Genomic DNA, 26,184 nt, shown 5'->3' on the forward strand with positions numbered 1-26,184 from the left:
ACTGACTGGCAGCAGCTACTCAAAGTTTCAGACAGGAGTCTCTCTCAGCCCTGTCTTGCCAGGGAGGGAACTTGGAACCTTCTGCATGCAAGCATGTAGGTGCTCTTCCCTGGGCGGCCCCATCCCCTAAAGGGAATCTCTTACAGTGCTCACATGTAGTCTCCCATTCAAATGCAAACCAGGGAGGACCCTGCTTAGCAAAGGGGATAATTCGTGCTCGCTACCAAGACCATTTCTCCTCATATAGCAATGGACTATATTTCCAAGTGCATGATGTGTTGCTATTTATGAAATAGTTTGGGATTCAACAGAGCCAGTGTGGTTTAGTGGCTAGAATGCTGGACTAGGACAGGGGAGACCCGAGTTCAAATCCCCCTTCAGCCCTGAGACTCGCTGGGTGACTCTGGGCCAGTCACTTCTCTCTCAGCCTAACCTACTTCACAGGGTTGTTGTGAAGAGAAACTTAAGTATGTAGTACACCACTCTGGGCTCCTTGGAGGAAGAGCGGGATATAAAATTTAAAATAATAAATAATAATAACAACTTGGCTGCATTTCCCTTAAAGCACGGAACTGGGAAGAGGTCAGTGTGGTCAGAAATGGCGCCCACATCAAAGTGGCCACTTTAAAAGTCACTCGCACTTGAAAAATAGTGAAGATCACAGCATTATAAGAATATATATAAGAATATTTTTTTCTTTACTTACTTATCTGATTTATATACCACCCCTCCAAAAATGGCTCAGAGCAGTTTACAACAAATAAACACCATTAAAACCAATTAACGGTTAAAATCAAAACTCAATCAATCAAATAATTAAAATCAGTGAAACATTAAAAACATTTAACAGTAAAATCATTTAAAACCAGCATTAAAAATTTAAACCATGAATCTAATTAAAAGCCTGGCTGAATAAATGTGTCTCTTCAGCACCTTTTCAAAAGTTGCCAGAGATGGGGAGGCTCTTATTTCAACAGGGAGCGCATTCCAAAGAATATGATGAATATTTATAGACCGCTTTTCAACAAAAGTTCCCAAAGCGGTTTACATAAATTAAATTAAATGGTTCCCTGTCCCCAAAGGACTCACAATCTAAAAAGACTTTTTAGAGTATGTTAGGGTTTTATTTTTCTTTATTTAGGAATAAAGGAAGCTGCCATAGACTAAGTCAGACCACTGGTCTATCTAGCTCAGTATTGTCTTCACAGACAGGCAGCAGCTTCTCCAAGCTTGGAGGCAGGAGTCTCTCTCTGCCCTATCTTGGAGATGCTGCCAGGGAGGGAACTGGGAACCTTCTGCTCTTCCCAGAGTGGCTCCATCCCGAGGGGAAGATCTTACAGTGCTCACAACAGGGTGGGGTGGGGGGAAGGACCCTCCCGGTCCTTAAAGATGTTCCCCAACCTTTGAACCACCGGACATTCGAACTGTAAAAGGACCTCCGAACCGGTTCTGTGCACACCCCTAGTCTCCCATTCAAATGCAAACCAGAGTGGACCCTGCTTAGCAAAGGGGGCAATTAATGCTTGCTACCACAAGACCAGCTTTCTTGGTCTTATTGGGAAGATGTATAATGCATGTTTTCTTATAACTCCTGCGAATATTTTTTGATGTTCTCATTAAGTCTAATAAACTATATATTTCAAGAGAATCTCCTTGGAAGAAGGGCGGGATATAAATATCATCCAGCAGGACTGGCCAACCAGAGGCCCCCCCACCTGTTAGACTACAACTCCCATCACCCCCTGCCGCAGTTCATTGATGCTGTGGAGGGTGGGGGCAGGAGTTGCAAAGAGCCCACCAGCTGGGGCGCCTGCGCTGGCCACCCTTGGCGCAGTTACCAGCAATCTAGAACCTGCCGCTCCAAAGCCCCTAACCTCAGGTGCCCAGATCTTGTTGGACTACAACTCTCATCATTCCCAGCCGCAATGGCCAAGGCAGGCGGACGATGGGAGTTGTAGTCCAACAGCACCTGGGCACCCAAGTTTGAGAGCCCCCACCCATCCACGACGCCTCCCTCCTCCCCAGTTCTCAACATAGAGACGACCAGCCACTCTCCCACTGGGGCGCAGCACGTGGCAACCCAAGCTAGCCTCTCCATGGTGGCCGTTCTTTCCTCTCCAGTCTATGGCCGCCACATCCGGCTTTTCCTCCGTCACGTGACGGGGGCTGCCGTTGAGTGACGCCCACCCAGGCGAACCGGACAGGGGACGTGGGCGGGGTGACCGCCCGCGCAGGCGCAGAGGAGCGCTGGAAGCCGCGGCGGCGGCAGTGAGAGGGAGGATGTCGCGCAAGCAGGCGGCCAAGGCTCGGCCCGGCAAGGCGGAGACGGAGCGGAAGCGGGACGAGCGGGCGGCGCGGAGGGTGCTGGCCCGCGAGAGACGTAACCGGCCCCAGGCTGAGGGCGAAGGCGGCGGCGGCGGCGGCCTAGCCGGGCAGCTCCAAGCGCTCGGGCTGCGGCTCAGGGAGGTGCCCGGCGACGGGTAAGCCAAGCTCCGCCCACCAGGCAGGCCACGCCCCCGGCCAACGCTGTGGGTCTCGCCCCCGCGTCAGGCCCCGCCCACCTTTCTCTTCCCTTAAGACGGGCAGGCTTTCCCCACTCCAGGCAGGGCAGGCAGAAATCCAGCAGGTCATGTTCTACCTATGCATGCAAGTGGGCAAAGCCCTCCAGCTGAGTTTTCTGCTTCCGCGCTGTTAGGATTTTCTATTGCATTTTCCACCATGCATTTTCCATTAGTTTGTGGGTGTGTATTCTACCTTATTTACCTGAATATAAGACAACCCCTTAAAAAACAACAACAGGTTAAATACAGGTGATACCTGAAATTGCCTGAAAAGAACAGGACTCTCTATTTAAGACAGCCCCACAATTTATAACATGAAATAATTTGGGCGGGGGGGAGGCTCTAGTCTTGGGCTCAGGGAAATCGGGTCTGTAGGTCTATACATGCCACCTTAAGTGGTGCAGCGAGGAAATGCTTGTCTGACAAGTTGCCGGTTTCGAATCCCCGCTGGTGCTATATCAGGCAGCAGCAATATAGGAAGATGCTGAAAGGCATCATCATCTCATGCTGCGCGGGAGGAGGCAATGGCAAACCCCTCCTGTATTCTACCAAAGACAACCACTGGGCTCTGTGGGCGCCAGGAGTCGAAATTGACTTGGCGGCACATTTTACCTTTAGGTCTATACACGTATGTGCGTGAATGGGTAGAACATCGCATGGTTCTTTTGGACTCGTTCATCATCGCCTTCCACGTCATCCCAAGGTGATGTGCACTGAAAAAGAAAAAGTTACAATAAGGACCTAGAGAAAAACTGTAAACCTAGAGATGTACATATTGGGCAGTATGTATGTATGTATGTATGTATGTAACTGTGCATAAATAAACAAACAAATTAAATAAACAAATAATAAAAATGAAAATGCAAAATACACCATGTGCACGAAAGGAGCTGGAATAAAAGCAGCCGTTAATAAGGAATGCCCAGTGTGTTGGATTGGACAGGAAAGAAGTAGCCTTTAGAACAGCCCTGCTGGATCAGGCCCAAAGAGGCCCATCTAGTCCAGCATCCTGTTTCACGCAGTGGCCCACTAGATGCCTCTGAGAAGCCCACAAACAAGAGATGAGGGCATGCCCTCCCTCCTGCTGTTGTCCCTCCTGCTCCCTCCTGCTACTCCCTTGCAACTGGTACTCAGAGGCATCCTCCCACTAGTACTCAGAGGCCCTCCGACTAGTAGCCACTGATAGACCTCTCCTCCATGAAGTTATCCAAACACCTCTTCAAGCCCTCCAGATTGTTGGCTGTCACCACATCTTGTGGCATAGAATTCCACAAGTGGATTATGCATTGTGTGAAAAAGTACTTCTTTGTTGGTCCTAAATTTCCTGGCGATCAATTTCATGGGATGACCCTTGGTTCTAGTGTTCTGTGAGAGGGAGAAGAATTCCTTTCTCTCCACTTTCTCCACAGCATGCATGATTTTATAGACCTCTCTCATGTCTCCCCGCAGTCGTCTTTTTTCTAAACTAAAAAGCCCCAGGTGTTGCAGTCTTGCCTTATAAGATAGGTGCTCTTGGACTTTCTTTGCCTTTCTCAGACTTCAGGAAGACGCTTGCGTTGTTAGGGTCCTGCAGGAAAGTTCAGTGCCAACGAGCATAGTTCTGATTTCGTTTGTTTGCTGGCCTGCTCTGTCCTGTCGGTAAATCATTGCCGAGGATGTTAATCCAATACCCGCCCCTCTGCCTGACCCTGTGTCTTGCCAAATATTTTCCGGACAAGCTTCATTTTAGATCCATCTCTCCACAGGAACTGCTTGTTCCGAGCTCTCGGTGATCAGCTCGAAGGGCACTCCCGGAATCACCTCAAACACCGCCAGGAAACCGTGGACTACATGGTCAAGCGGCGGGAGGACTTTGAACCTTTTGTGGAAGATGATGTCCCCTTTGAGAAGCACGGTGGGTGTGCCGTGGGGAAGACGGGAGCTCTCGAGCCTGCAGACCAAACAAGGACTTCCCCCATTTCTTTATGGTCCCTTTTGGAGGAGTGCTGGTCTGGTGGTAGCAAGCATGAGTTGTCCCCTTTGCTAAGCAGGGTCAGCCCTGATTTGCATTTGGATGGGAGACTGCATGTGTCAGCACTGTAAGATATCCTTCTTTGGGCCACTCTGGGAAGAGCCCCTGCATGCTTGCATAAAGAAGAAGAAGGTTCCAGGTTCCCTCCCTGGCAGCAACTCCAGATAGGGCCAGTTACTCTTCCCATGTTAAATAAAGAGAATCCCCCTGTTAAATAAAGATAATAAAGAGAGTTAAAAAGGTGCCTCTCTGCCCACTTAGCAGGGGTCCACAGCAATTGGCAGGTGTCACCTGGTCAGGTTCAAAGATCATTATTCTCCCTTCCATGAGTTTTGCTCTGTATATAGTAATAGTTTCTTTGCTCTGCTTATAATAATAATAATAATAATAAAACACTTTATTAGTTAGCTGCCCCATAACAAATTGTTTTTTGGGTGGCTTACAACAGAGGGTTAAAACATACAATAAAAACACATTACACATGAAATTATAACAGACCACAAAGAAGAAAATAAAATACAAAATAGAGTGCAAAACAGCTTTAAAATTCATTTCAAAATTAGTTAAAGATCAGAGTGAATCTGAAAACCAACATTTTAAAGGCCTGGGTGAACAAAAAGGTCTTCACCTGGCATCTAAAAGGACAAAGTGATGAAGCCCGGCGAACCTCACTGGGGAGGCTAATCCATAAACGGGGTGCAACCACCGAAAAGGCCCTCTCCCTAAGTAGCCCCCCACTTCACCTCATTTGTCAGGGGCACTTGGAGCAGGGCCTCCGAAGAAGAACTTAAGGTCTGAGTCGGGACATATGGGGCAAGGCACTTTCTCAGGTAACCCAGTCCCAAGCCATTTAGGGATTTAAAGGCTGTTCTATGTCGCTACCATTGCTTTATCTGCTTGATATTTTTCCCCAGCTCTGTTTTCCATAGTCTAAGGTGTTTTCTCCGCTCTTATCTCTTCTAGTTGCCAATTTGGCACAGCCTGGCACTTTTGCTGGCAACGACGCCATCGTCGCCTTTGCAAGGAACAATCAGGTGAACGTTGTCATCCACCAGCTCAACGCTCCTCTATGGCAGGTACGCCTCTGTCCGTCAGCAAATGCGGGGCGGGGTGGCTCACCCAAAGAACCGTCTGCTGGGACCCCATTTGCTCAGATGTTGGATCCTGTTACAGGGTGGCTGCAAAATAACATCCTCAGTTCTGCGAAGGCTGGGAGGGGCCTTGTGGTGCAAAAGAGATCTCCAGACCAGGGGGTTGTGGGCTTAGATGAATTAATGGGAGACAGGTCTATCGGCTGCTACTAGTCTGAGAGCTGTAGGCCACCTCCAGCCTCGGACGCAATATGCCTCTCAATCCCAGTTGCAGGGGAGCAGCAGCAGGAGAGAGGGCATGCCCTCACCTCTTGCCTGTGGGCTTCCTGGGGGCATCTGGTGGGCCACTGTGGGAAACAGGAGGCTGGACTTGATGGGTTTTGGATCTGATCCAAGAGGAGAGCTGGTCTTGTGGCAGCAAGCAGGAATTGTCCCCTTTGCTAAGCAGGGCCCACCCTAGTTCTGTTTGAATTGGAGACTGTGTGAACACAAGATCTTCACCTTAGGGGATGGGGCTACTCTGGGAAGAGCACCTGCCTGCTTGCACTGGGAAGGCTCCAAGTCCCCTCCCTGGCAACATCTCCAGTTAGGGCTGAGAGAGAGGCTCCTGCCTGCAACCTTGGAGAAGCCGCTGCCAGTCTGGGTTGACAATTCTGAGCTAGATGGACCGATTATCTGACTCAGTTGAAGTCAGCTTCCTATGTTTCTATGTTCCGCCCCACCAGGCGGCTGCTTTACGTGCTGCCCATCTATCTAACTTCCTATCATATTTATATACCGGCTGTATATATGGCGGTGCACATAATTTAAAATACAAGTTTTGAACCATTTTTGGAAGGGCAATATAGAAATTAAATGAATGAATGAACAAGTAAGTAAGTATTAATAATAATAATAATAATAATAATAATTCAGTTTCTATACCGCCCTTCCAAAAATGGCTTAGGGAGGTTTACACAAAGTAATAACAAACAAATAAGATGGATCCCTGTCCCCAAAGGGCTCACATTCTAAAACGGGGTAAAACGATGAACCGTTTTACGAAACGTAAATGTACATTTAAGTGTGCGTTCTGCACCCGCCTGCGCTCTTCGACGCCTTTTGAGCTCCCCCGTCACCCACAGAGCAGCCCTCGGGCACCCAGCCCTGCCCGCGCGGCCTCTGATCTCGCCCCCTTCCTTTCTCAGATCCGTGGCACAGACTCAAGCAGCGCCCGGGAGCTGCACATTGCCTATCGATACGGAGAGCACTACGACAGCGTCCGGAAGATCAACGACAACTCGGAGGCTCCAGCACGGCTACAGACAGAGGTGGGTTCAGCTTCGCCGGGCCAGCTAGTTGGTGCCTTTGCTCGGGTGCTCGCTGCTTTCCAGGGACGGAGGGGGAGATCTCTAGTTGCCGGTGGAAACCTGCAAGTGCACTGTGATCCATCACTCTGCATTTTGAGGCCTGGCGTCCGTCTGACTCTTACCATTCCCAACAGGTTTTTAAACTGTTTTAAATGTTTTAATTGTTAATCAGTTTTAATATTTTGATAGTGTTTGATTTAAACTGTTAATTGATTTTAATTGTTTTTATTTTAATGTAAACTGCCCTGAGCCATTTTTGGAGGGGTGGTATAGAAGTCAATCAATCAATCAATCAATCAAATAAATCATGGGGCTGCCCAGGAAACAGGAACCCTGTGCTCAGTTCCTCTTCCTCCTCCCTGTAATGCGTTATTCATAGGAGCATAGGAAGCTGCCATATACTGAGTCAGACCATTGGTCCATCTAGCTCAGTATTGTCTTCACAGACTGGCAGCGGCTTCTCCAAGGTTGCAGGCAGGAATCTCTCTCAGCCCTATCTTGGAGATCCTGCCAGGGAGGGAACTTGGGAACTTCTGCATGCAAAACAGAGCTGGAAATCTCCATCTTATTGGAATAGCAATATTTATTTTATTTATTTTATTAAAACATTTTTATACTGCCCAAAACGTACGTCTCCGGGCGGTTTACAACAGAATAAAAACAAAGTAAAACATTTGTTAAGACAAAAATGGGGAGGTGGAGGACACGCACATTACAACAATTTAAAAATTTCAAAATAATATTTTAAAACAGCATTAAAACCATTAAAACAACATTAATTAAAAGCCTGGGCGAAGAAATGTGTTTTTAAAGACTTTTAAAAAGCTGTCAGAGATGGGAGGCTCTTCTTTCACTAGGGAGCGCATTCCAAAGCCTCGGGGCAGCAGCGGAGAAGGCCCGTCCCTGAGTGGCCACCAGACAAGCCGGTGGCAAGTGCAGACGGAGCTCTCCAGCAGATCTCAGTGGGTGGTGGGGTTCATGCAGAACAAGGGGCCCAAATACCCAGGGCCCAAACTGTTTAGGGCCTTATAGGTTATAACCAGCACCTTGTATTTTGCCCGGAAACGTATCAGCAGCCAGTGTAGCTCCTTCAATACAGGAGTAATATGGTCTTTCTGAGATGACCCAGAGACCAACCTGGATGCCGCATTCTGGACCCACTGTAGTTTCCGGACTACGTACAAGGGCAGCCCCACATACAGCGCATTACAGTAATCCAGTCTGGAGGTTACCAGCAGATGTACCACTGTTCTGAGGTCATTCACCTCAAGAAACGGACACAGCTGGCGTATCAGCTGAAGCTGATAGAAGGCACTTCTGGCCACTGCCTCAACCTGGGACACCAGGGAGTGGCTTGGATCCAGAAGCACCCCTAGACTGCGTACCTGTTCCTTCTGGGGAAGAGTGACCCCATCCAGAACAGGCAGATCAAAATCATCTCTTGAGTTCCGACCCTGGACAATGGGTACCTCCGTCTTAGCCAGATTCAGTCTCAGTTTGTTATCCCTCATCCAGCCCATCACCGACTCCAGGCAGGCATTTAGGGAGGTTATGCCCTCTCCCGATGATGCTGACATAGAGAAATAGATTTGGGTGTCATCAGCATACTGGTAGCACCCAAATCTCCTGATGATCTCTCCCGGCAATTTCATGTAGATATTAAACAACATCGGAGACAATATGGAGCCCTGGGGGACACCATACAAAAGTTCAGATTTTGAGGAACAGCAGTCTCCAAGGGAAACCATCTGGAACCTGCCCGAGAGGTAGGAGCAGAACCACTGCAAAGCAGTGCCTCCAACTCCCAGCCCCCTCAGACGCTCCAGAAGGATACTATGGTCGATAGTATCGAAAGCCGCTGAGAGGTCCAGAAGGACCAACAGAGTCACACTTCCTCTGTCAATTGCCAATTGGAGATCATCCATCAGGCCTACCAAAGCAGTCTCCACCCCATAGCCAGCCCGAAAGCCATTTTGAAATGGGTCAAGATAATAGCAGATCGTTCTCTGCTAGAAAGCTGGGTTGAGAGAGACTCCTGCCTGCGGCCTTGGAGAAGCCGCTGCCAGTCTGTGTAGACAATACTGAGCTAGACGGACCAGGATCTGACTCAGTATAAGGCAGCTTCCTATGTTTCTCCTTCTAAAGTTCCTAGAAATGCCATTTGGAAATTTCTTGCATTCCTACGGCCCCTTTGGAAGGAACCAGGGCTTTTCACTGGGCATCCCCTGACATTCATTCTAGTACTTTCCCTAGAGGTCCTTGACTGCTTGTCTATAGAAAAACAGTTGCCCACAGTTTATATTGTTCTTGTGGAGGGTGGATGAATTACAAGCCGCCTCCTGGATTTCCTGAAGAGGTTGTTTCCCTGATCTACCTGGAGATATTACTTACTTACTTATTTATTATAAGCGGAACTATGTATATTTATTTACAGAGATATAAATAAATAAATTAAAATGGCTCCCTGTCCCCAAAGGGCTCACGATCTAAAAAAGAAACACAAGAGAGACCCCAGCTGCCGCCACTGGAGGAATGCTGTGCTGGGGACGGAGAGGGCCAGTTGCTCTCCCGCTGCTACATATAAGAGAATCGCCACTTTAAAAAGTGCCTCTTTGCTCAGTTAGCAGGGGTCTGTGACTTTATGCCTGTGAGTATACAACGAATAGTTATATACTGCTTTTCAACCAAAGTTCCCAAAGCGGTTTACATAGAATTAATAAATAAAGATGGATCCCTGTCCCCAAAGGGCTCACCATCTAAAAATGAAACATAAGACAGACACCAGCAACAGCCACTGGAGGGATGCTGTGCTGGGGACGGAGTGGGCCAGTTGCTCTCCCCCTGCTCAATAAAGAGAATCACCACTTTAAAAAGGTGCCTCTTTGCTCACTTAGCAGGGGACGCTGCCAGGGCATGAATTTGGGACCTTCAGCCCTGAAAGCAGCTGCTGTGCCCCTGAGCTCTACAGGCAGTTCTGCCCCCAGGGTTCCATCCAAGAGAGCGATCTGCGTTTGTATATCCTTCCAGATGCTGTGCAGAAATGAGTCCAATAAAAAAGAGAAGATCCTTCTGAAGAAGGAGGAGGAATCCGAAGAGGAGATCCGGGATGAAATAGAAGACGCGGTACAAAAAGTTCAGAACGCCACCGGCTGCCTGGTAAGCACGGGCAAGGAGTTTCATGGGAATTCACTGGCCACGGCTTTGCTCCTGTTCTGATGCTTGTTCTTCCGGGACTCTCAACTCCCCTCTGGCACATCTGTCAAAATCCCTTCCAGGCAGCAAGACCTTGAGAGCAGTGTTCCCTCGAACGCGGATTCCCAGATGTTGTGGACTACAACTCCCAGAATCCCCAAGCCAAAGCCATTGCAGCTGGGGATGCTGGGAGTGGTAGTCAGCAAGATCTGGGCATCCCCGTTAGAGGGAACACTGCTTGGGAGGTGGTTTGTCTCTCCTGCAGCACACGAGAGGCCCTAATTAGGCATCTTAATTTTCTGCTGAGAAAATCCACAGCCTGCCTTGATCTCTTGCACTGTCTCTCAGCCGAGCAAGCGTAGGGACATAGGATGGTGCTGCCGGCTGAGTCCGACCACTGATCCTTCAAGCTCGGTAGTGTCTGCTTGGACGGGCAGCAGCTTTCCAGGGCTTCGAGCAGGGATGTCTCCCAGCCCTACCTGGAGATGCTGCCCGGGACTGAACCTGGGACCTTCTGCATGCAAGGCAGGTGCTCACGGCCCCTTCCCTGAACTGTTGCTTCTTCCCTGAAGAAGCCGGCGGAAGCTTCCAAAATCTAAACGGCACCCATCTTTCCTTACAGGATGTGGACTTCATTGTCCAGGTCCTTGAGTCGGAGGACTGCAACCTTGAGTCGACGATCTTTGCTGTCCTCCAAATGAACGAGGCGAAAAGGATCCGTAAGTACCTGAAGGTCCTTCGCTTGCTCCTGGTCTGTAAGCAAAGTCTTGTGTCTTTCATGTTCTCCGTCGGGGGGAACGATCCTTTCGCTCAGGCAGTGGACTGCTTGGGCCCAGTAAGAAAGCCAAGCCAGTGCCATCAGAGCACAGTCACATCAGAAGCCGTTGCACAGTGGGAGGGAGATGGTCTTCCAACGTGGCGCTCTGCTTGCAGAATTTGAAACGCTTGGTTGGGGTCCAGATTAACGGAGGAAATAAGGAGAGGGTCTTAGTCATCTGAGTCTTGGGTGAATAAGTCCAAAGTCCCATAAAACCTCTCTGATTGGCCTGCTGCAGACAAAGCTTCATATTATGAGGCACGGCTTTACCGTTTACCTACACAGGCTTTACCGTTCCTTTGTCCAAAGAGGACTGCAGTTTTACCATAATCATTTGGGTGTGGGCTTAATGAAGTGAGGACCCAAGGAAGCTGAAAGCACACCAATGCTACCATCTCTTTTCCATCTTGAGGGGAAAGTGTGCCCTTGAGTCAGTGTTGACTCCTGGCGCCCACAGAGCCCTGTGGTTGTCTTTGGTAGAATACAGGAGGGGTTGACCATTGCCTCCTCCCGCGCAGTATGAGATGATGCCTTTCAGCATCTTCCTAGGGAGGGTAGACGTTGCCCAAAATCACTTTGAGCATTTGGCCCTTGCGAAGGTAAAGGTAAAGTTGGGCCGTCGAGTCGGTGTCGACTCCTGGTGACCACAGAGCTATGTGTTTGTCTTTGTTATGAGATGATGCCTTTCAGCATCTTCCCTGCTAACTGGGCAAAGAGGCACCCTTTTAACGTGCTGATACTCTTTTTTTTTTTTTTTTTAGCAGGGAGTGAGTAACTGGCCGTATCCACCCCCAACACAGTACCTCCAGTGACTGTTGCTGGTGTCTATCTTATGGTTCTGTTTAGATTGTGAGCCCTTTGGTGAATGGGAGCCATCTAATTTGTTTATTATTTCTCTATGTAAACTGCTTTGGAAACATTTGTTGAAAAGCGGTATATAAATATTTTTGTTCTTCTTCTTCCTATATTGCTGCTGCCTGATAGAGGTGTTTCCCATAGTCTGGGAAACATACCAGCAGGGATTTGAACCAGCAACCTCTTGCTTCCTCGGCAAGTCACTTCCCCGCTGCCCCATTAGGAACTGAGGGCCGAAATGTGTGGGCCTGGCTTCTCACCTCTAGGGATATGGGGGGAAATCTGGGGGATTCCGTGGAACATTTGTCTGTGTGGTTTTTCTCCTTGAGCATGATGGCGTTTTCTTAAATGCGGGCTTAATGCAGGTTGAGTTCACCGCTTGTCTGCACAGGGTCTGCATGCCTTCTCTTCTGAGACATGCCCCTTGCTCTCCTAGATGCTGTCGAAGCGCACGAGGCCCAGGCCAACCGGCAGAAGCCGCTTCCCAAGCCGGCCCTGTGGGAGGAGAACGGCAGTGGCGCCCGGCTCTTTGGCACCCGGGAAATCGAGAACAACAAGAGAGGGCTGGTGGAAGGAAACCAGACTAGTAAAAAACAGGCCCCAAAGGTACCGAAAAGAGGTTTGGGTGTTGGGGTCCCAGTGTTAGGGTTTTAGCAAAGTGGATAGTCAAGGAATCAGGGTGTGAGTTTTCCCGTTTGCGCGAGGCTCAGAATCTTCTTTTTCCGCTGCGCAGTTGAAGGCGTGCAAGACGTTTGCCAGTGCAGGGCATCTTGGGGTCTTGCCCCTGCCATTTGAAAGGTGATCAAGATCTGATGCAGAGTGTCTTGCATCAGAGGAGAGCCGGTCTTGTGGTAGCAAGCATGAATTGGACCCTTTGCTAAGCAGGGTCTGCCCTAGTTTGCACTTGAATGGGAGACGACATGATTCCCTTTAGGGGATGTGGCCACTTTGGGAAGAGCACCTGCCTGCTTGCATGCAGAAGGTTCCAAGTCCCCTCCCTGGCAGCATCTCCAAGATAGGGCCGGGAGAGACTCCTGCCTGTAACCTGGGAGAAGCTGCTGCCAGTCTGGGCTGACAATCCTGAGCTAGATGGACCAATGGCCTGACCCAGTATATGGCAACTTCCTATGGTTCTTCTTCCAAAAGGCCATGGAATGTGTTACTGGGACCATTCAGAAATTCCTTGCATTCCTATGACCCTTTGGAAGGAACAAGGGCTTTTCAGGGGGAATCCCCTGTCATTCATTTTAACACATTCCCTAGAGCATCTGTTTTGCACTCGGAAGATTCCCAGTTCCCTCCCTGGCAGCATCTCCAAGAGAGGGCTGAGAGAGACTCCTGCCTGCAGCCTTGGAGAAGCTGCTGCCAGTCTGGGTAGACAACACTGAGCTAGATGGACCAAGGTTCTGACTCAGTACAAGGCAGCCTCCTTTGTCCCCATCTACCTTTCAGACTGTGGTCTTTGGTTTTGGGTCTTTCAGTTTCAAGGTGGGCTTCTGCAGTGTTCAGTTTCTGTCCTATCCCTCCCACACCACACCAGTATTTTTAGCCTATACTTTCCAAAGGGAAGAAGGCATACGAGATTCCCATGTCTGTCTGTACGTCCCCCGCTGATAACTTACAGTCTGATAAAAGCCAAATTCACATCACACTGGAGGGGGTCTTATTTGGACCCTTATCGGGGGAACATAGGCAGCTGCCATGTACTGAGTCAGACCCTTGGTCCATCTAGCTCAGGATTGTCTGCCCAGACTGGCAGCGGCTTCTCCAAGGTTGCAGGCAGGAGTCTCTCTCAGCTCTGTTTTGGAGATGCCAGGGAGGGGACTTGGAACCTGCTGCATGCAAGCAGGCAGGTTCTCTTCCCATAACGGCCCCATCCCCGAAGACGCATATCTTACAGTGCTCATAAATGTAGTCTCCCATTCAAATGCAAACCAGGGCTGTCCCTGCTTAGCAGTGGGGACGACTCATGCGCGCTACCACAAGACCTGCTCTGCTCAGCCATTGCCTCTCTTGCTGTGTCCTTTCAGCTGTGCCCAGATCTACCTGAATTTATCCCTCTAGGCCCCCTGCAAGGATTCCTTCTCTCCCTTCACCGCCTTCCCGATTTCCACCCCCCACCCCCCAGGTGTCCAACAAGCAGAAGAAAGAGCAGCAGCGGTTAAGTAAGAAGCGTCGTCAGGAGGACAGGCACCGGCAGAAAGTCCTGGCCGGGAAGAGTCACAACGTGGACAATAACAAGAGCGAGACGGACCCCAAGGCGCCGGTCACCCTGGTGAAGACTTTTGCCGCGCTCAACATCTGATTTGAGCTTGTGGGGCAGAGGACCGTGGCTGAGCCCGAATCGGACGAGGCCAAATCGCCCTCTTCGGAGGAAACGCCGCCTTCCCGTCCGGATCTGCAAGCCGGGCTGTTCGCTAGGCCTTTGAATTCACACACAACAGATCTCTGGTCGTTCTCCAGAACGCCGGCCCGTGAGGAGTGCGCAGCGGTGACGCTGGAGAGGAAGAGGCTCCCATTCCGGAGCCGATCGCTGTGGAACTGGCTTCCGAATCGGCCTCTGATTCTTTTTGTTTCGTTTTAAACTTCAAACGCTGCTCCACAAAAATAGTAGTGTTTCCTTACTCAGGAATGCATTCTCTCTCTCTCTCCTCTCCTCTCTCTCTCCTCTCCTCTCTCCCCTCTCTCTCCTCTCCTCTCTCTCCTCTCCACTCCTCTCTCCTCTCCTCTCTCTCCCCTCTCTCTCCTCTCTCCCCTCCCCTCTCCTCTCTCTCCTCTCCTCTCCTCTCTCTCCTCTCCACTCCTCTCTCCTCTCCTCTCTCCCCTCCCCTCTCCTCTCTCTCCCCTCTCTCTCCTCTCCTCTCTCTCCTCTCCACTCCTCTCTCCTCTCCTCTCTTCTCTCCCCTCTCCTCTTCCCTCTCTCCCCTCTCTCTCCTCTCTCCCCTCCCCTCTCCTCTCTCCCCCCTCTCCCTCCTCTCCTCTCTCTCCTCTCCACTCCTCTCCCCTCTCTCTCCTCTCCTCTCTCTCCTCTCCTCTCTCCCCTCCCCTCTCCTCTCCTCTCTCCCCTCCCCTCTCCTCTCTCTCCCCTCTCTCTCCTCTCCTCTCTTCTCTCCCCTCTCCTCTCTCTCCCCTCTCTCTCCTCTCCTCTCTCCCCTCCCCTCTCCTCTCTCCCCCTCTCTCTCCTCTCCTCTCTCTCCTCTCCTCTCTTCTCTCCCCTCTCCTCTTCCCTCTCTCCCCTCTCTCTCCTCTCCTCTCTCTCCTCTCCACTCCTCTCTCCTCTCCTCTCTTCTCTCCCCTCTCCTCTTCCCTCTCTCTTCTCTCTCTCCACCCCACCCCCGGCACAGTCAATATAAAACTGCTTCCGAGTTGTATTCCAAAGTGAAGCTGTCTGCCAAAAGTTGTTCCGAGTCTTTCAGGATGCCGCTCTCCTTTTTTTTCTTGGCAGCATGGTTTTTGACTTCTCCGCAGATTTAGCCCTTGCATTTCGGCCTGACGGAAGTGCGGCTGGCTTGTGGGCGGGGCGGGCGAGGGGCACTTGCTATACACACATGAGGAAAGCTTTCCAGCATTCCCAGGCCGTGCCTTGAGGGGCCGAATTCTGCTCCCCCAGAGAGAACAGGGGAGGAAGCCGTCTCTCTCCCTTTGTCTCGGCTCCCTCGCCCTAGCAAACTGGCTTGTCCCCCATCCTCCTAGAATAGGGGGCCGGCTGTCCCCAACAGATGGCCCTCAGCCGGACATGATTTGGGGTCTTGGCGCTGGACAGGCCGGCAGCTGGCCGCCCTTACCGCCGTGTGCAGGAGGGAGAGATCTTGGTGAGATCCTGCTTCACTTGAGCAGCAGGGCCAGAGGGCAGAGGCGGCCGAGAGCAGCAGGCCTGAAATGACCGAGGAGGGCGCCCTAAGACAGCCTCTGAAGTGTGTTCTGAAGGCGCGCCCGGGCAGGAGAAGTCAAGGACAGGCGCCCTCTTGCCACCACCTTCTCCACCAGGAAGTTGGAATCGGACACTCGCAGGTCTGGCCGCAGCGTTGCTTGTTCTGAATTTCGGAAGTTCCTTTTTCTTTCTGAAATGGTCCGAAGGCATTAGGAGGTCCAGGTCTTCTTACTGTTGGAAGTTAGGGGTCTTCAAACTGGGTCCCCCCGCGATGGTGCTGGACTACAACTCCCATCCCCCCCCGCCACAAAGGCCATGGTGGCTGGCGACAATGGGAGTTGCAGTTGAACAACATCGGGGGCACCCCCCAATGGGGACTTCCTGGTCGAAGTTACATGTGTACATTCAAATGATGATGGCAAAGATCTTCCTAGTTCTGTGGCTTCCTTGTTTCTCTCTGTTCCTCCAGAGAGAAATGCCGTTATCCAGCCGTGCTTGATAGAAACTTGGGGAGTGGTCGAAGATAAGGTTTATTAAAATATATTATATATTTAAAAAAAAACCCAAACTGTGTGCTTTGGAGATGCCATCTCAAAGTAGGCTTCGTTTGCCTTTATTTACTAGTGGGTTAGAAAGGAGAATTTGGGTTAGGGTGTAACATCTCCCACCCCTGGGAGAACTGTGCTGCACATCTCAATATGGTTGGGAATGGGAATTGGTTCTACTAATCTCCTAGCCTAGAGTTGGGCAACTTTGGCCCTCCTGCTGTTGTTGAACTACAACTCCCATCATCCCCAGCCACCATCCATTGTGGCTGGGGATGATGGGAGTTGTAGTTGGACAGCCGCTGCAGGTTGCTGTAATGTTTTAAACTTTTTGTTTTAACTAATGTTTTACTTTTCTGTTTTTATTTTGTTGTAAACCGCCCAGAGACGTAAGTTATTCATCTCGGAGAAAACCTCTGTCGGGGCCACAATAGGTGAAAGTATGTTTCCTTTGACTCACAACCATTCCAGCAGAGAGGGGAGATACTCTTGTTGAAATAAGCGAATCTAGAAGGGGTCATATGCCACCTATGGAAACGTTTTTAAAAAGTTTGAAAAAGTTTGAAAAACTCCTTAATTTGGGTTGGTGGCTGGTGATGATGGGAATTGTCGTTCAGTAATGTCTGGGGTACCACTGGTTGGGAAGCCCCGATCTTTGATCTGCACCAGGATTTGGGAGTATCAGAGGAACTGCCTAGGACCTCGGTCAACCTAGGAATGAACTTGTAGGTGTGTGAGCTGATGTTGAGCTACGGTATTGGCAGGCTTCTTTGGGCCACGACAAACAAAGATGATGGATTGTCTGCCCATGTTTTTTGGCAGTGATGGCCATGTGTGGTTTTTATTTCTTCTGGAGCGTCATGTTGCAGAAGGAATAAAGGGTGCATCCTGCTTCTCTTCTAGTCAACTCCCTTCTGACTAAACAAATATTTGACCTCAATGTGTTCTCCACCTCTTGAGTCGAGGCAGGGTAGGAATTGTCCGTTTTGCTACGCAGCACCCGCCCAGTTTGCGTTTGCATGGGAGACTACATGTATGAGCCCAGTAAGATATTTGTCTTGGTGGGGCCGCTCTGGGAAGAGCACCTCCCTGCTTGCACGCAGAAGGTTCCCAGTTCCCTCCCTGGCAGCATCTCCAAGAGAGGGCTGGGAGAGACTCCTGCATGTAATCTTGGAGAAGCTGCTGCCAGTCAGTGTTGACAGTACTGAGCTAGATGGACCAATGGTCTGACTCAGTAGAAGGCAGCTTCCTTAAATCAGGATAGACACTTCTCTTTAGCGTTGGGTCAGCTACGTTCCAGAGATCCTGTCAGCCATATTGGTTCCAGGGCATGCTGTGAGGCTGTCCTCACTGCAGAATTAGGATCACTTCTTCTACAGCCCTTCCTTGCTGTTTTCCTCGGAATTCTCCCCAAAAGGCTCGGAAAAACTTTGCCAAGAATTCTTGGCTCAAGAGAACTGAGCATGGAGGATTTGGTTCATATTGCTCCAAGTTGATAGCAGGGGGGACACACACGGACACACACACAGAATGCCGGGTGATCTCATAAGCCTACTGGAAACTAGGCTAAAAAGTGTCTCTTTGCTTAGTTAAGCAGGGCTCCGTTAACACTCCCACCTCACCACGGTTAAAAAGTGACTGTGTAATCTGGAAGCTGACAGCAGTGGCAACACAGATAGTAAACAACACACACAATCTTTTAATTTTTTTTTAAAAAGTATGAGGGTTGGCATCTCTTCATTGACTTGGGGACAATTGTGTTCACAGAAAAGGCATTAATTGGTGACCCTAATTGTGGGTGTTTATCATGCCACTCTATGCCTTTTGCAATTCGGGAAAGGATTATTATTATTATTTTATTTTATTTATTTATTCGGTTTCTATACTGCCCTTCCAAAAATGGCTCAGGGCGGTTTACACAGAGGAATAACAAATAAATATGATGGATGGCTCCCTCTCCCCAAAGGGCTCACAATCTAAAAAGAAACATAAGATAGACATCAGCAACAGTCACTGGAGGGATGCTGTGCTGGGGGTGGATAGGGCCAGTTGCTCTCCCCCTGCTAAATAAAAGAGAATCACCACGTTAAAAAGGTGCCTCTTTGCCCAGTGAGCAGGGGTTAACTTGGCAAAAGTAGAAGAGTGAACTTAAAGCAGGATTTAGTGAGTGCTTTTTAAAAAGGCGAATGCCCCAGCCGTGCCAAAGGGGAAGTAGCACTTCTGGTTCTACAGAAAATGTATTTTTCCCCGAGGGGAAAAAGAAAAAGGCCGTTGGGTAAGTTTAAAGCCACATGGACAAAAACGTCTTGTGATAATCTTGGTCTGGACTGTCAGATTGCCAGTTCTCAGGGTTTGTCTTGACATTTCAGAGAGGACAGTATGATCCTTTTTGAATTCCTCTTTGAGTTGTTGTTTTTAAAATACAGCCATCCCTTGTCAACCGCAGTTTCCCCAACAGTGGTTTTGAGTCATTGAAAATGGTGTCTGGCCTTGCCAACCGCTACCCAAGTATCCGTGGTTGGCAAAGGTGTTTTTTGTTGTTGTTTTTGGTGATTTGGGGTTTTTTAAATCACTGGGGGGGGGGTTAGAGGTTCAATCTACTCATTCCCCTTGCCCATGCCTTGCAATTTAAAGTGCCCTGGAGTGATTTTTGAAGGTTCAAACAATTTTCAGAGGTTTAATCTGCTCATTCCTCTGGGAGATTCTTGGTGATTTGATTTGATTTGATTTCTGTACCGCCCTTCCAAAAATGGCTCAGGGCGGTTTACACAGAGAAATAACAAACAAATAAGATGGACTCCTGTCCCCAAAGGGCTCACATTCTAAAAAGAAACCTAAGATAGACACCAGCAGCGGTCACTGGAGGTCCTGTGCTGGGGGTGGATAGGGCCAGTTACTCTCCCCCTGCTAAATAAAGAGAATCACCACATTAAAAGGTGCCTCTTTGCCAAATTAGTAGGGGTATTAAGAGATTTGGGGGTATTTTTGCCAGTTTTTAGCATTTCCTCCTTTATATTTCAGTGTTTTTGTGATCACGGTTTCCCATACCCCGTTTCCCATAGACTTTAATGCCTTGTCAACCACGGATTTGCCAACTGCTGGGTTTTGCCAGAACAGAACCCTCATGGTTGGTGAGGGATGTCTGTACCACTCTCTGCAAATAATAAGATAGCACAGCAGAGATAAATGCTTAAATCTTGCTGTACTGGTTTTCTGCTGATGGAGAGAGCTTTGTTTTAATGGAAGGGAGCATTCAAAAATGACAATATCCCACCTATGATCTAAAGTGGTCCTGTTCCACCACATCACTTTGCTGCATGTGGCTAATATTTACTTGAGGTTTCAGTCATCCAGAAAATTTGTTTCTAATTTAGGGGAATCAGAATTAACTACATTGATGTTTACATGCAAGCTTTTAAATGCACATTCTTCCACGAGAATGGCTGCAGCTCAGTGGTAGTGCTTCTGCTTTTAGCATGAACAAAGTTCAATTCCCAGCAGTAGAGATGTCCACAAAATGAATGTTTTGTTTCGTTTCAAATTCGAATCGAATTCGAATTGATTTCTGAAATTTTGTTTTGACTTTGAATCAAATTCATATCTGGTCTGGAAATTTGATTTGAATTCTAATCAAATTCTAATTGATTTGACCCTGTTCTGGTGCTGCTTTAATCAGTTAGGGGGGCTGAATAGTTTCTAAAAGGTGCCAAATGGCTCTCAAATTCGAACCAAATTGCCCTTTTAAGGGGTGATTTGATTTGAATTCAAATCACTTGAACCACTCAGATTCAAGTCGAATCGATTCAAATTCAAATGAATTTGCACATCCCTCACCCAGCAGCATCTCCTGGTAGGACTGGTAAAAAAATACAGGAGCGCTGCTGCTGCCAGTCAGTGCAAGACAGTACTGAGCTAGGTGGACCATGGTCTGACTCAGCAAAAGGCAGCTTCCTATGTCTTGTTTCAGGGGTGGGGCCAGGTTCAATCACCAGCAGCATTTCCAGGTAGGTTGGGAAAGACCCCTGTTTGAAGTTCTGGAAAGCTGCTGCTGCCAGTCGGTGTAGGACAATACTGAGCTAGACGGACCAATAATCTGAGTGAGTATAAGGCAGATTCTGATTGTTATCTAAAATATTATTTTCCACTTTAGCAGAATTGGTGGATGCGTCCAGAGGGAGAAATACTCCCTTTTAAAATGGAAGTTCTTGCCACCTTTCTCCTTGTGGTCCAGATGGATGTCATTGGCCATTGGACAACTTTGCAGCACCATCTGCTGGCCATTTGCTGACAATCTGGTGATGAGAAGCGAGGTTCTCTTCACAGAGTGGCAGCAAATGGCCAGCAGATGGCGCTGTGAAATTGCATGATGTCACAGAACATCATCTGGATGTCCAGTATGAAACTGGTAAGAACTTCCATTTTAAAATGGAGTATTTCTGTGCCTGGGAAACCTATTTTTCAGTGAAGTTTAGGAGTCGTACTTAGAAGCACGCCACCCTCCCTGCTGCCACTCCATGGGAACGAAACAAACTTCAAGCAGGAGTAGAAGAGATAAGTGATGGAGGGGGGGATTAACAGCACCCCCTTCAGGAAGGAGGAAGTAATGCAGCTTTAGATGGAGCCTGAGATCCTAGCAAGGAGGGTTTCCCCTCCTGCATAGAAGGTTTGGGAAGTAGGCATATTTGAGGCGATAGGTGCCAGCAGCACTATGGAAACACAGGCCAGCAGCTTTATCACACTCGCAGATCATCTTCTGGCACATGGTTTGCCCGCCTGGAAAACAAGAGCCAAGAATCAGAATGGATTCACACATGGCTTGACAAGAGTGTGTGTTAGCCATCAGATGTGCACCTGGTCTTGCAGGGGTAACACCATTAAGCATGTGAAGAGAAGTGATTCGAGCATAAACAGATCCTCTTTCCCTCGCATATGTTACATAGGAACCTAAGAAGCTGCCATATACTGAGTCAGACCATCGGTCCAGCTAGCTCAGTACTGCCTACACAGCCTGGCAGCGGCTTCCCCAAGGTTGCAGGCAGGAGTCTCTCCCAGGGGGCGTGGTAGGGGGAACTTGGAACCAGATGCTCTTTTCAGAGTGGCCCCATCCTCTAAGGGGAATGTCTTGCAGTGCTTACATGTAGTTTCCCATTCAAATGCAAACCAGGGAAGACCCTGCTTAGCAAAAGGGACAATCGATGCTTGCAAGGCCAGATCTCCCCCTCACCCATGTCCATCTGCATTGGGTCCTTCCACACTTTGTATCCAGGAGCAGGTTCTGGGCTCAGGGTATCAGTTGGCGAACCCGATACTAGGTGTCAGTGATCCCACCTCTGACACCACTCCTGGCTGCAAGCTCAGCAAGGTTAGTCACTTCTGTGTATTATTGCCCCCACTTTGTTTGTTTGTTTGTTTGTTTTTACATTTATATCCAGCTCTTCCTCCATGGAGCCCAGAGCGGTGTACTGCATACTCGAGTTTCTCCTCACAACAACCCTGTGAAGTAGGTTAGGCTGAGAGAGAAGTGACTGGCCCAGAGTCACCCAGATAGTTTCATAGCTGAATGGGGATTTGAACTCGGGTCTCCCCGGTCCTAGTCCAGCACTCTAGCCACTACACCACACTGGCTCTCTGGCTAGATCCATGGCCAGATATTGGATCCGTTTTGAAATGCCATGGCACCGTGCCAAAGAGAAACATAATTTTACAAACGATACATTCATATCTTGGCACAAATCAAAATCCTCTGCAGATTTTGAAATACAGTAAATAGATTTCTGCCCCCCACCCCTGGAAACCCCACTGAGTCATCGGGCTACTGAGATTTCAAGAGACCCATCCCATATACCAGGGGTAGGCAACTTTGGGTCTCTAGTGGCTGATGAACTGCATCCCCCATCACCCCCCATTGTGGCTAGAAATGATGGGAGTTGTAGTTCAACAACAGCTGGAGAGGCAAAGGGGCACCTTTTAATGTGGCGATTCTCTTTATTTAGCAGGGGGAGAGCAACTGGCCCTCTCCGTCCCCAGCACAGCATCCCTCCAGTGACTGTTGCTGGTGTCTACCTTATGTTTCTTTTTAGACTGTGAGCCCTTTGGGGACAGGGAGCCATCTTATTTATTTATTATTTCTCTGTGTAAACTGCCCTGAGCCATTTTTGGATGGGCGGTATAGAAATCTAATAAATAAATAATAAAGTTGTCCACCCCTCAAGCTTATCTTCACAACCACAAGGGAAATAAACTTATTTTTAAGTGACAACACAAATTGAGATGAATTCAAATGGTCTGATTAATAATAAATTGATCCAGATTTAATAAATTAATTGAATAATTTAAGAATCCAGATTTAATAATACATTAATCCGGATTAATAATACATTAATGTATTATTCTATGGTCCCCCTGCTTGCACAGAACTGAGTTAGATGCCTTGTGCCTATACTTCCGTAACCCTGCGCTGGAGGGACAGATCCCGACTGTGTGTGTCTGCTTGGCCGTGTGTTCGGGGCATCCAAATACCCACTGCCCCCCCTTGGGGGTATACTCATGTCCTCACGTACTGCAGATTAAGGTGCCGTCCTGGAAGGAGTAGGAATAAATCTCCATTTTGGGGTCACAGCCAAGTCGGGACACTTTGTCGTAACAGCAGTCATGGGTGTGGCAGCACCTAGCAGTGAGACACAGTCGGTTGTGTGTCGGAGAGGAAGAAGAAAGAAGCAGCCACTCGTCTTTATTGCTTGCATTCCAAACAACAGCAGGAGCCCTTTCTCACGATCCGTGGGAAGGATACGAAGCAGCCTCGGAAAGCTGACCTCCCCCTGCAGACGATCCTCTTCTTGTTGCTGAGCGGCCGGATCGGGCGCCCGTACAATTGCCAGCTTCTGCCAGAAGCTCTGAGGCTTTTAGGTTCAGGCTCCAAAATTACCTAGGTCCACCTCTGCCTGCTGGTGCCCCAAAACCCAGTTGCTTGAGGCAACTATGACTACTGTTAGGCATATTTATATATCGCTTTTCAGAACAAAAGTTCCCCAGAAAGGTTTACGTTGAGGAAGGAAGGAAGGGGGGAGAGAGAGAGAGAAGGAGGAAAGAAAGAAAGAAAGAAAGAAAGATTTAGAGGAAGGAAAAGAAAGCCAGAAAGAAAGATTTGGAGGAAAGAAAAGAAAGAAAAAGGAAAGAAAGATTCAGAGGAAGGAAAATAAAAAGAAAGAAAAATATTTAAAGGAAGGAAAAGCAAGAAAGAGAAAGAAAGAAAGATTTAGAGGAAGGAAAATAAAAAGAAAGAAAGAAAGATTTAGAGGAAGTGAAAGAAAGAAAAAGAAAGAAAGATGTAGAGGAATGAAAAGGAGAGGGGGAGAGACAGAGAAAGAAGGAAGGAAGGAACGAAAGAAAAGAAAGAAATCAAGCCTGTCCCCAAAGGGCTCACAATCTAAAAATAAATAGAACCAAAGGTGCACTTATGTAATTTTGGAGCCTGGACCGAAAGGCCTTTGGAGCCCCGCCTTCCGCTGGAGGCCCCTCCCTTACTGCAAGTTAGACATCATAGCATCATCCCCCCTACACACACACACACACCCCATGACAAACACAATATTTTTTTAAACACGGGTCGCAGAAACATTTCAACACACAACCTAACATATCCCACATATTTCTTTCCCCACTCCCTGCTCTGTCTCTAAAGCACCCAGCACAGGCCATAATCACACTCAGCCGACTGGTGCAAGGCGGGCCAACAGCATCCACACCAACCAGGACAGACGGAAGAGGAACCCCCGAAGTCCAGAGGTAAGAACGCCACTAAACAGAACAGCCACTGGAGGGATGCTGTGCTGGGGATGGATAGGGCCAGTTGCTCCCCCTGCCGCTAAACACAAGAGAATCCCCACTTTTAAAGGTGCCTCTTTGCTTAGAGAGCAGGGGACTGCCTCGCCTTGCCGCATGAAGTGACTGCACCTGCTGCTACCAGTGCTGACTTGGAGGAAGGAAAGCCCCCAATTCTGAAAATGTGAGATCTGCACCCTTCACCCAAATGGACCTGCCTGCCACCCTTTTTCCTAAGCTCATCATTCCCACCAGTTGGAGGAGATTGTAAGGCCAGTGAGAGTTCTCCGTAGGGGCCACACGGGTTTCTCTTTGAGGGTCTCCGTCCCCCTCCTCTGGCCCTGCTTACCAGTCTGTCTCATCCAAGGGCTGCCCCGATCCGCCCAGTCCACAATAGCATCCGTAGCCGTTGAAGATCAGAGACGGGAACTTGCCGGTGAGCTGCCGGATCACGTCGGCAAACTGGATCAGGTTGCCGCTTGCCGATGAAACGGCTGCAAGAGGGAAGATGGTGGGAGATGTCAGGAATGGCAAAACGGGGGCCGTGGAGCTGCTGAGCTCCTCGGTGGCACCCATGGGGACCTACCCACCGCCCAAATTTGATGCCCCTAGGACCTTGTTAAGTGGTCCGAATCGGTCCGAATAGAATCAAAGCAAATACAAAATGAATCTGGGGTAATTTGGAGGGGGTAGATTTGGATACAAAACAAATCAGGGGTGATTTGTTAGGGGCACAAATTGAATTTTTTAAAAAATCGATTTATGCACATCCCTAGTTCCTGGGGCCTCTCCTGCTATCCAGTGAGTGGTCAGGGGTAGTCTGAGGTATTCTGGCACCTGAGGCACAGCACCTGTGGGGGCCAGCCCCCCTTCAGAACTGACCCTTGAAAGTGGGGGGGGGCAGGGAGGAGGGCAAGTTCCCAGGAATATAGGATGCTGCCAAATACTGAGTCAGACCATTGGTCCGTCTAGGTCAGTATTGTCGACATGGACAGGCAGCAGCTTCTCACATGTAGTCTCCCATTCAAATGCGAACCAGGGAGGACCCTGCTTCGCAAAGGGGGAAATTCATGCTTGCTACCACAAGACCAGATCTCCCAGCAGTTTCCTCTCCTCTCCTTGTGCTCCTTGCAAACTCTGCAAAGCATGGGAGGAGAGGAGCTCCTTGCGAAGGTCGGATCCGTCCCAAAGAGCTGCTCCGATGCCTCAGCAGGGGGTGTCCCAATTAATTGGCCGCCCAAGATGGCTGTCTTACCTCACCTCATGAAAGGAACATAGGGAGCTGCCATATACTGAGTCTGGCCCTTGATCCATCTGGCTCAGTATTGTCTACACAGACTGGCAGCGGCTTCTCCAAGGTTGCAGGCAGGAATCTCTCTCAGCCCTATCTGGAGACGCTGCCAGGGAGGGAACTTGGAACCTTCTGCAAGCATGCATGCAGGTGCACTTCCCAGAACTGCCCCATCCCCTCAGGAGAAGACCTTTCGGAGCTGTTCACACATGTCATCTCCCATTCAAATGCAAACCAAAGTGGACCCTGCTTAGCAAAGGGGACAATTCATGCTGGTCTTGTGCTAGCAAGTATGACTTGTCCTCACTGATAAGCAGGGTCTGCCCTGGTTTGCTTTTGAATGGGAGACTACATGTGAGTACTGTAAGATATTCCCCTTAAGGGGATGAAGCCGCTTTGGGAAGAGCACCTGCTTGTTTGCAAGCGGAATCTTCCTTCCAAGTTCCCTCCCTGGCAGCATCTCCAAGACAGGGCTGGGAGAGACTCCTGCCTGCAACCTTGGAGAAGCCGCTGCCAGTCTGTGTTGACAAGACTGAGCTAGATGGACGAAGGGTCTGACTTGGTAGATGGCAGCTTCCTGTGTTCCTATTTACCCAGAAGGAGAAAGATGATGTTTCCTTGCCTCCAAGGGGCTCACAATTCATAAAGAAACACCAGGAGACACCAGTAACAGCGATGAGCTTTTTCATGTGGCAACTTTACTGCAATGTTACTTTGGGTGGGTGGGTGGGTGGGTGGGTATTCACATATCAGCCAGATTTACCCTGAATTCAGCAGTGC

At 49.1% G+C, this 26,184-nt stretch overlaps 2 protein-coding genes across 2 annotated transcripts; one reads left to right on the plus strand and one right to left on the minus strand.

The window, feature by feature from the left end:
• Positions 1 to 2,214: 2,214 nt before the first annotated feature.
• OTUD3 (OTU deubiquitinase 3) lies at positions 2,215 to 17,232 on the plus strand. The gene is made up of 8 exons (XM_053281457.1): positions 2,215 to 2,480; positions 4,307 to 4,455; positions 5,536 to 5,648; positions 6,851 to 6,973; positions 10,040 to 10,168; positions 10,827 to 10,923; positions 12,313 to 12,482; positions 14,005 to 17,232. The coding sequence occupies exons 1-8, from the start codon at positions 2,281 to 2,283 to the stop codon at positions 14,179 to 14,181; spliced, it is 1,158 nt and encodes a 385-aa protein (XP_053137432.1). The 5' UTR covers positions 2,215 to 2,280; the 3' UTR covers positions 14,182 to 17,232.
• A 3,690-nt stretch (positions 17,233 to 20,922) lies between these two features.
• Positions 20,923 to 24,710, minus strand: LOC128338610 (group IIE secretory phospholipase A2-like). The gene is made up of 3 exons (XM_053281332.1): positions 24,463 to 24,710; positions 22,853 to 22,959; positions 20,923 to 21,065 (listed from the first exon to the last, which is right to left on the minus strand). Exons 1-3 carry the CDS (start codon positions 24,687 to 24,689, stop codon positions 20,923 to 20,925), a joined length of 477 nt encoding a protein of 158 aa, XP_053137307.1. The 5' UTR covers positions 24,690 to 24,710.
• Positions 24,711 to 26,184: the final 1,474 nt, after the last annotated feature.

The sequence above is a fragment of the Hemicordylus capensis genome, chromosome 16 (genome assembly GCF_027244095.1).
Source record: "Hemicordylus capensis ecotype Gifberg chromosome 16, rHemCap1.1.pri, whole genome shotgun sequence".
In the NCBI taxonomy this organism is placed as follows: domain Eukaryota; kingdom Metazoa; phylum Chordata; class Lepidosauria; order Squamata; family Cordylidae; genus Hemicordylus; species Hemicordylus capensis.

Bases quoted from the DNA above. Each gene is read 5' to 3' on its own strand.
- OTUD3 (XM_053281457.1), top strand. From the start codon at position 2,281: ATGTCGCGCAAGCAGGCGGCCAAGGCTCGGCCCGGCAAGGCGGAGACG. The intron at 6,974-10,039 runs GTGGGTTCAGCT...ATATCCTTCCAG, and splicing joins CAGCACGGCTACAGACAGAG to ATGCTGTGCAGAAATGAGTC. The intron at 10,924-12,312 runs GTAAGTACCTGA...TTGCTCTCCTAG, and splicing joins GAACGAGGCGAAAAGGATCC to ATGCTGTCGAAGCGCACGAG.
- LOC128338610 (XM_053281332.1), bottom strand. From the start codon at position 24,689: ATGGGTGCCACCGAGGAGCTCAGCAGCTCCACGGCCCCCGTTTTGCCA. The intron at 22,960-24,462 runs GTAAGCAGGGCC...TCTCACTGCTAG, and splicing joins CCCTTGGATGAGACAGACTG to GTGCTGCCACACCCATGACT. The intron at 21,066-22,852 runs GTACGTGAGGAC...CTTGTTTTCCAG, and splicing joins GGACGGCACCTTAATCTGCA to GCGGGCAAACCATGTGCCAG.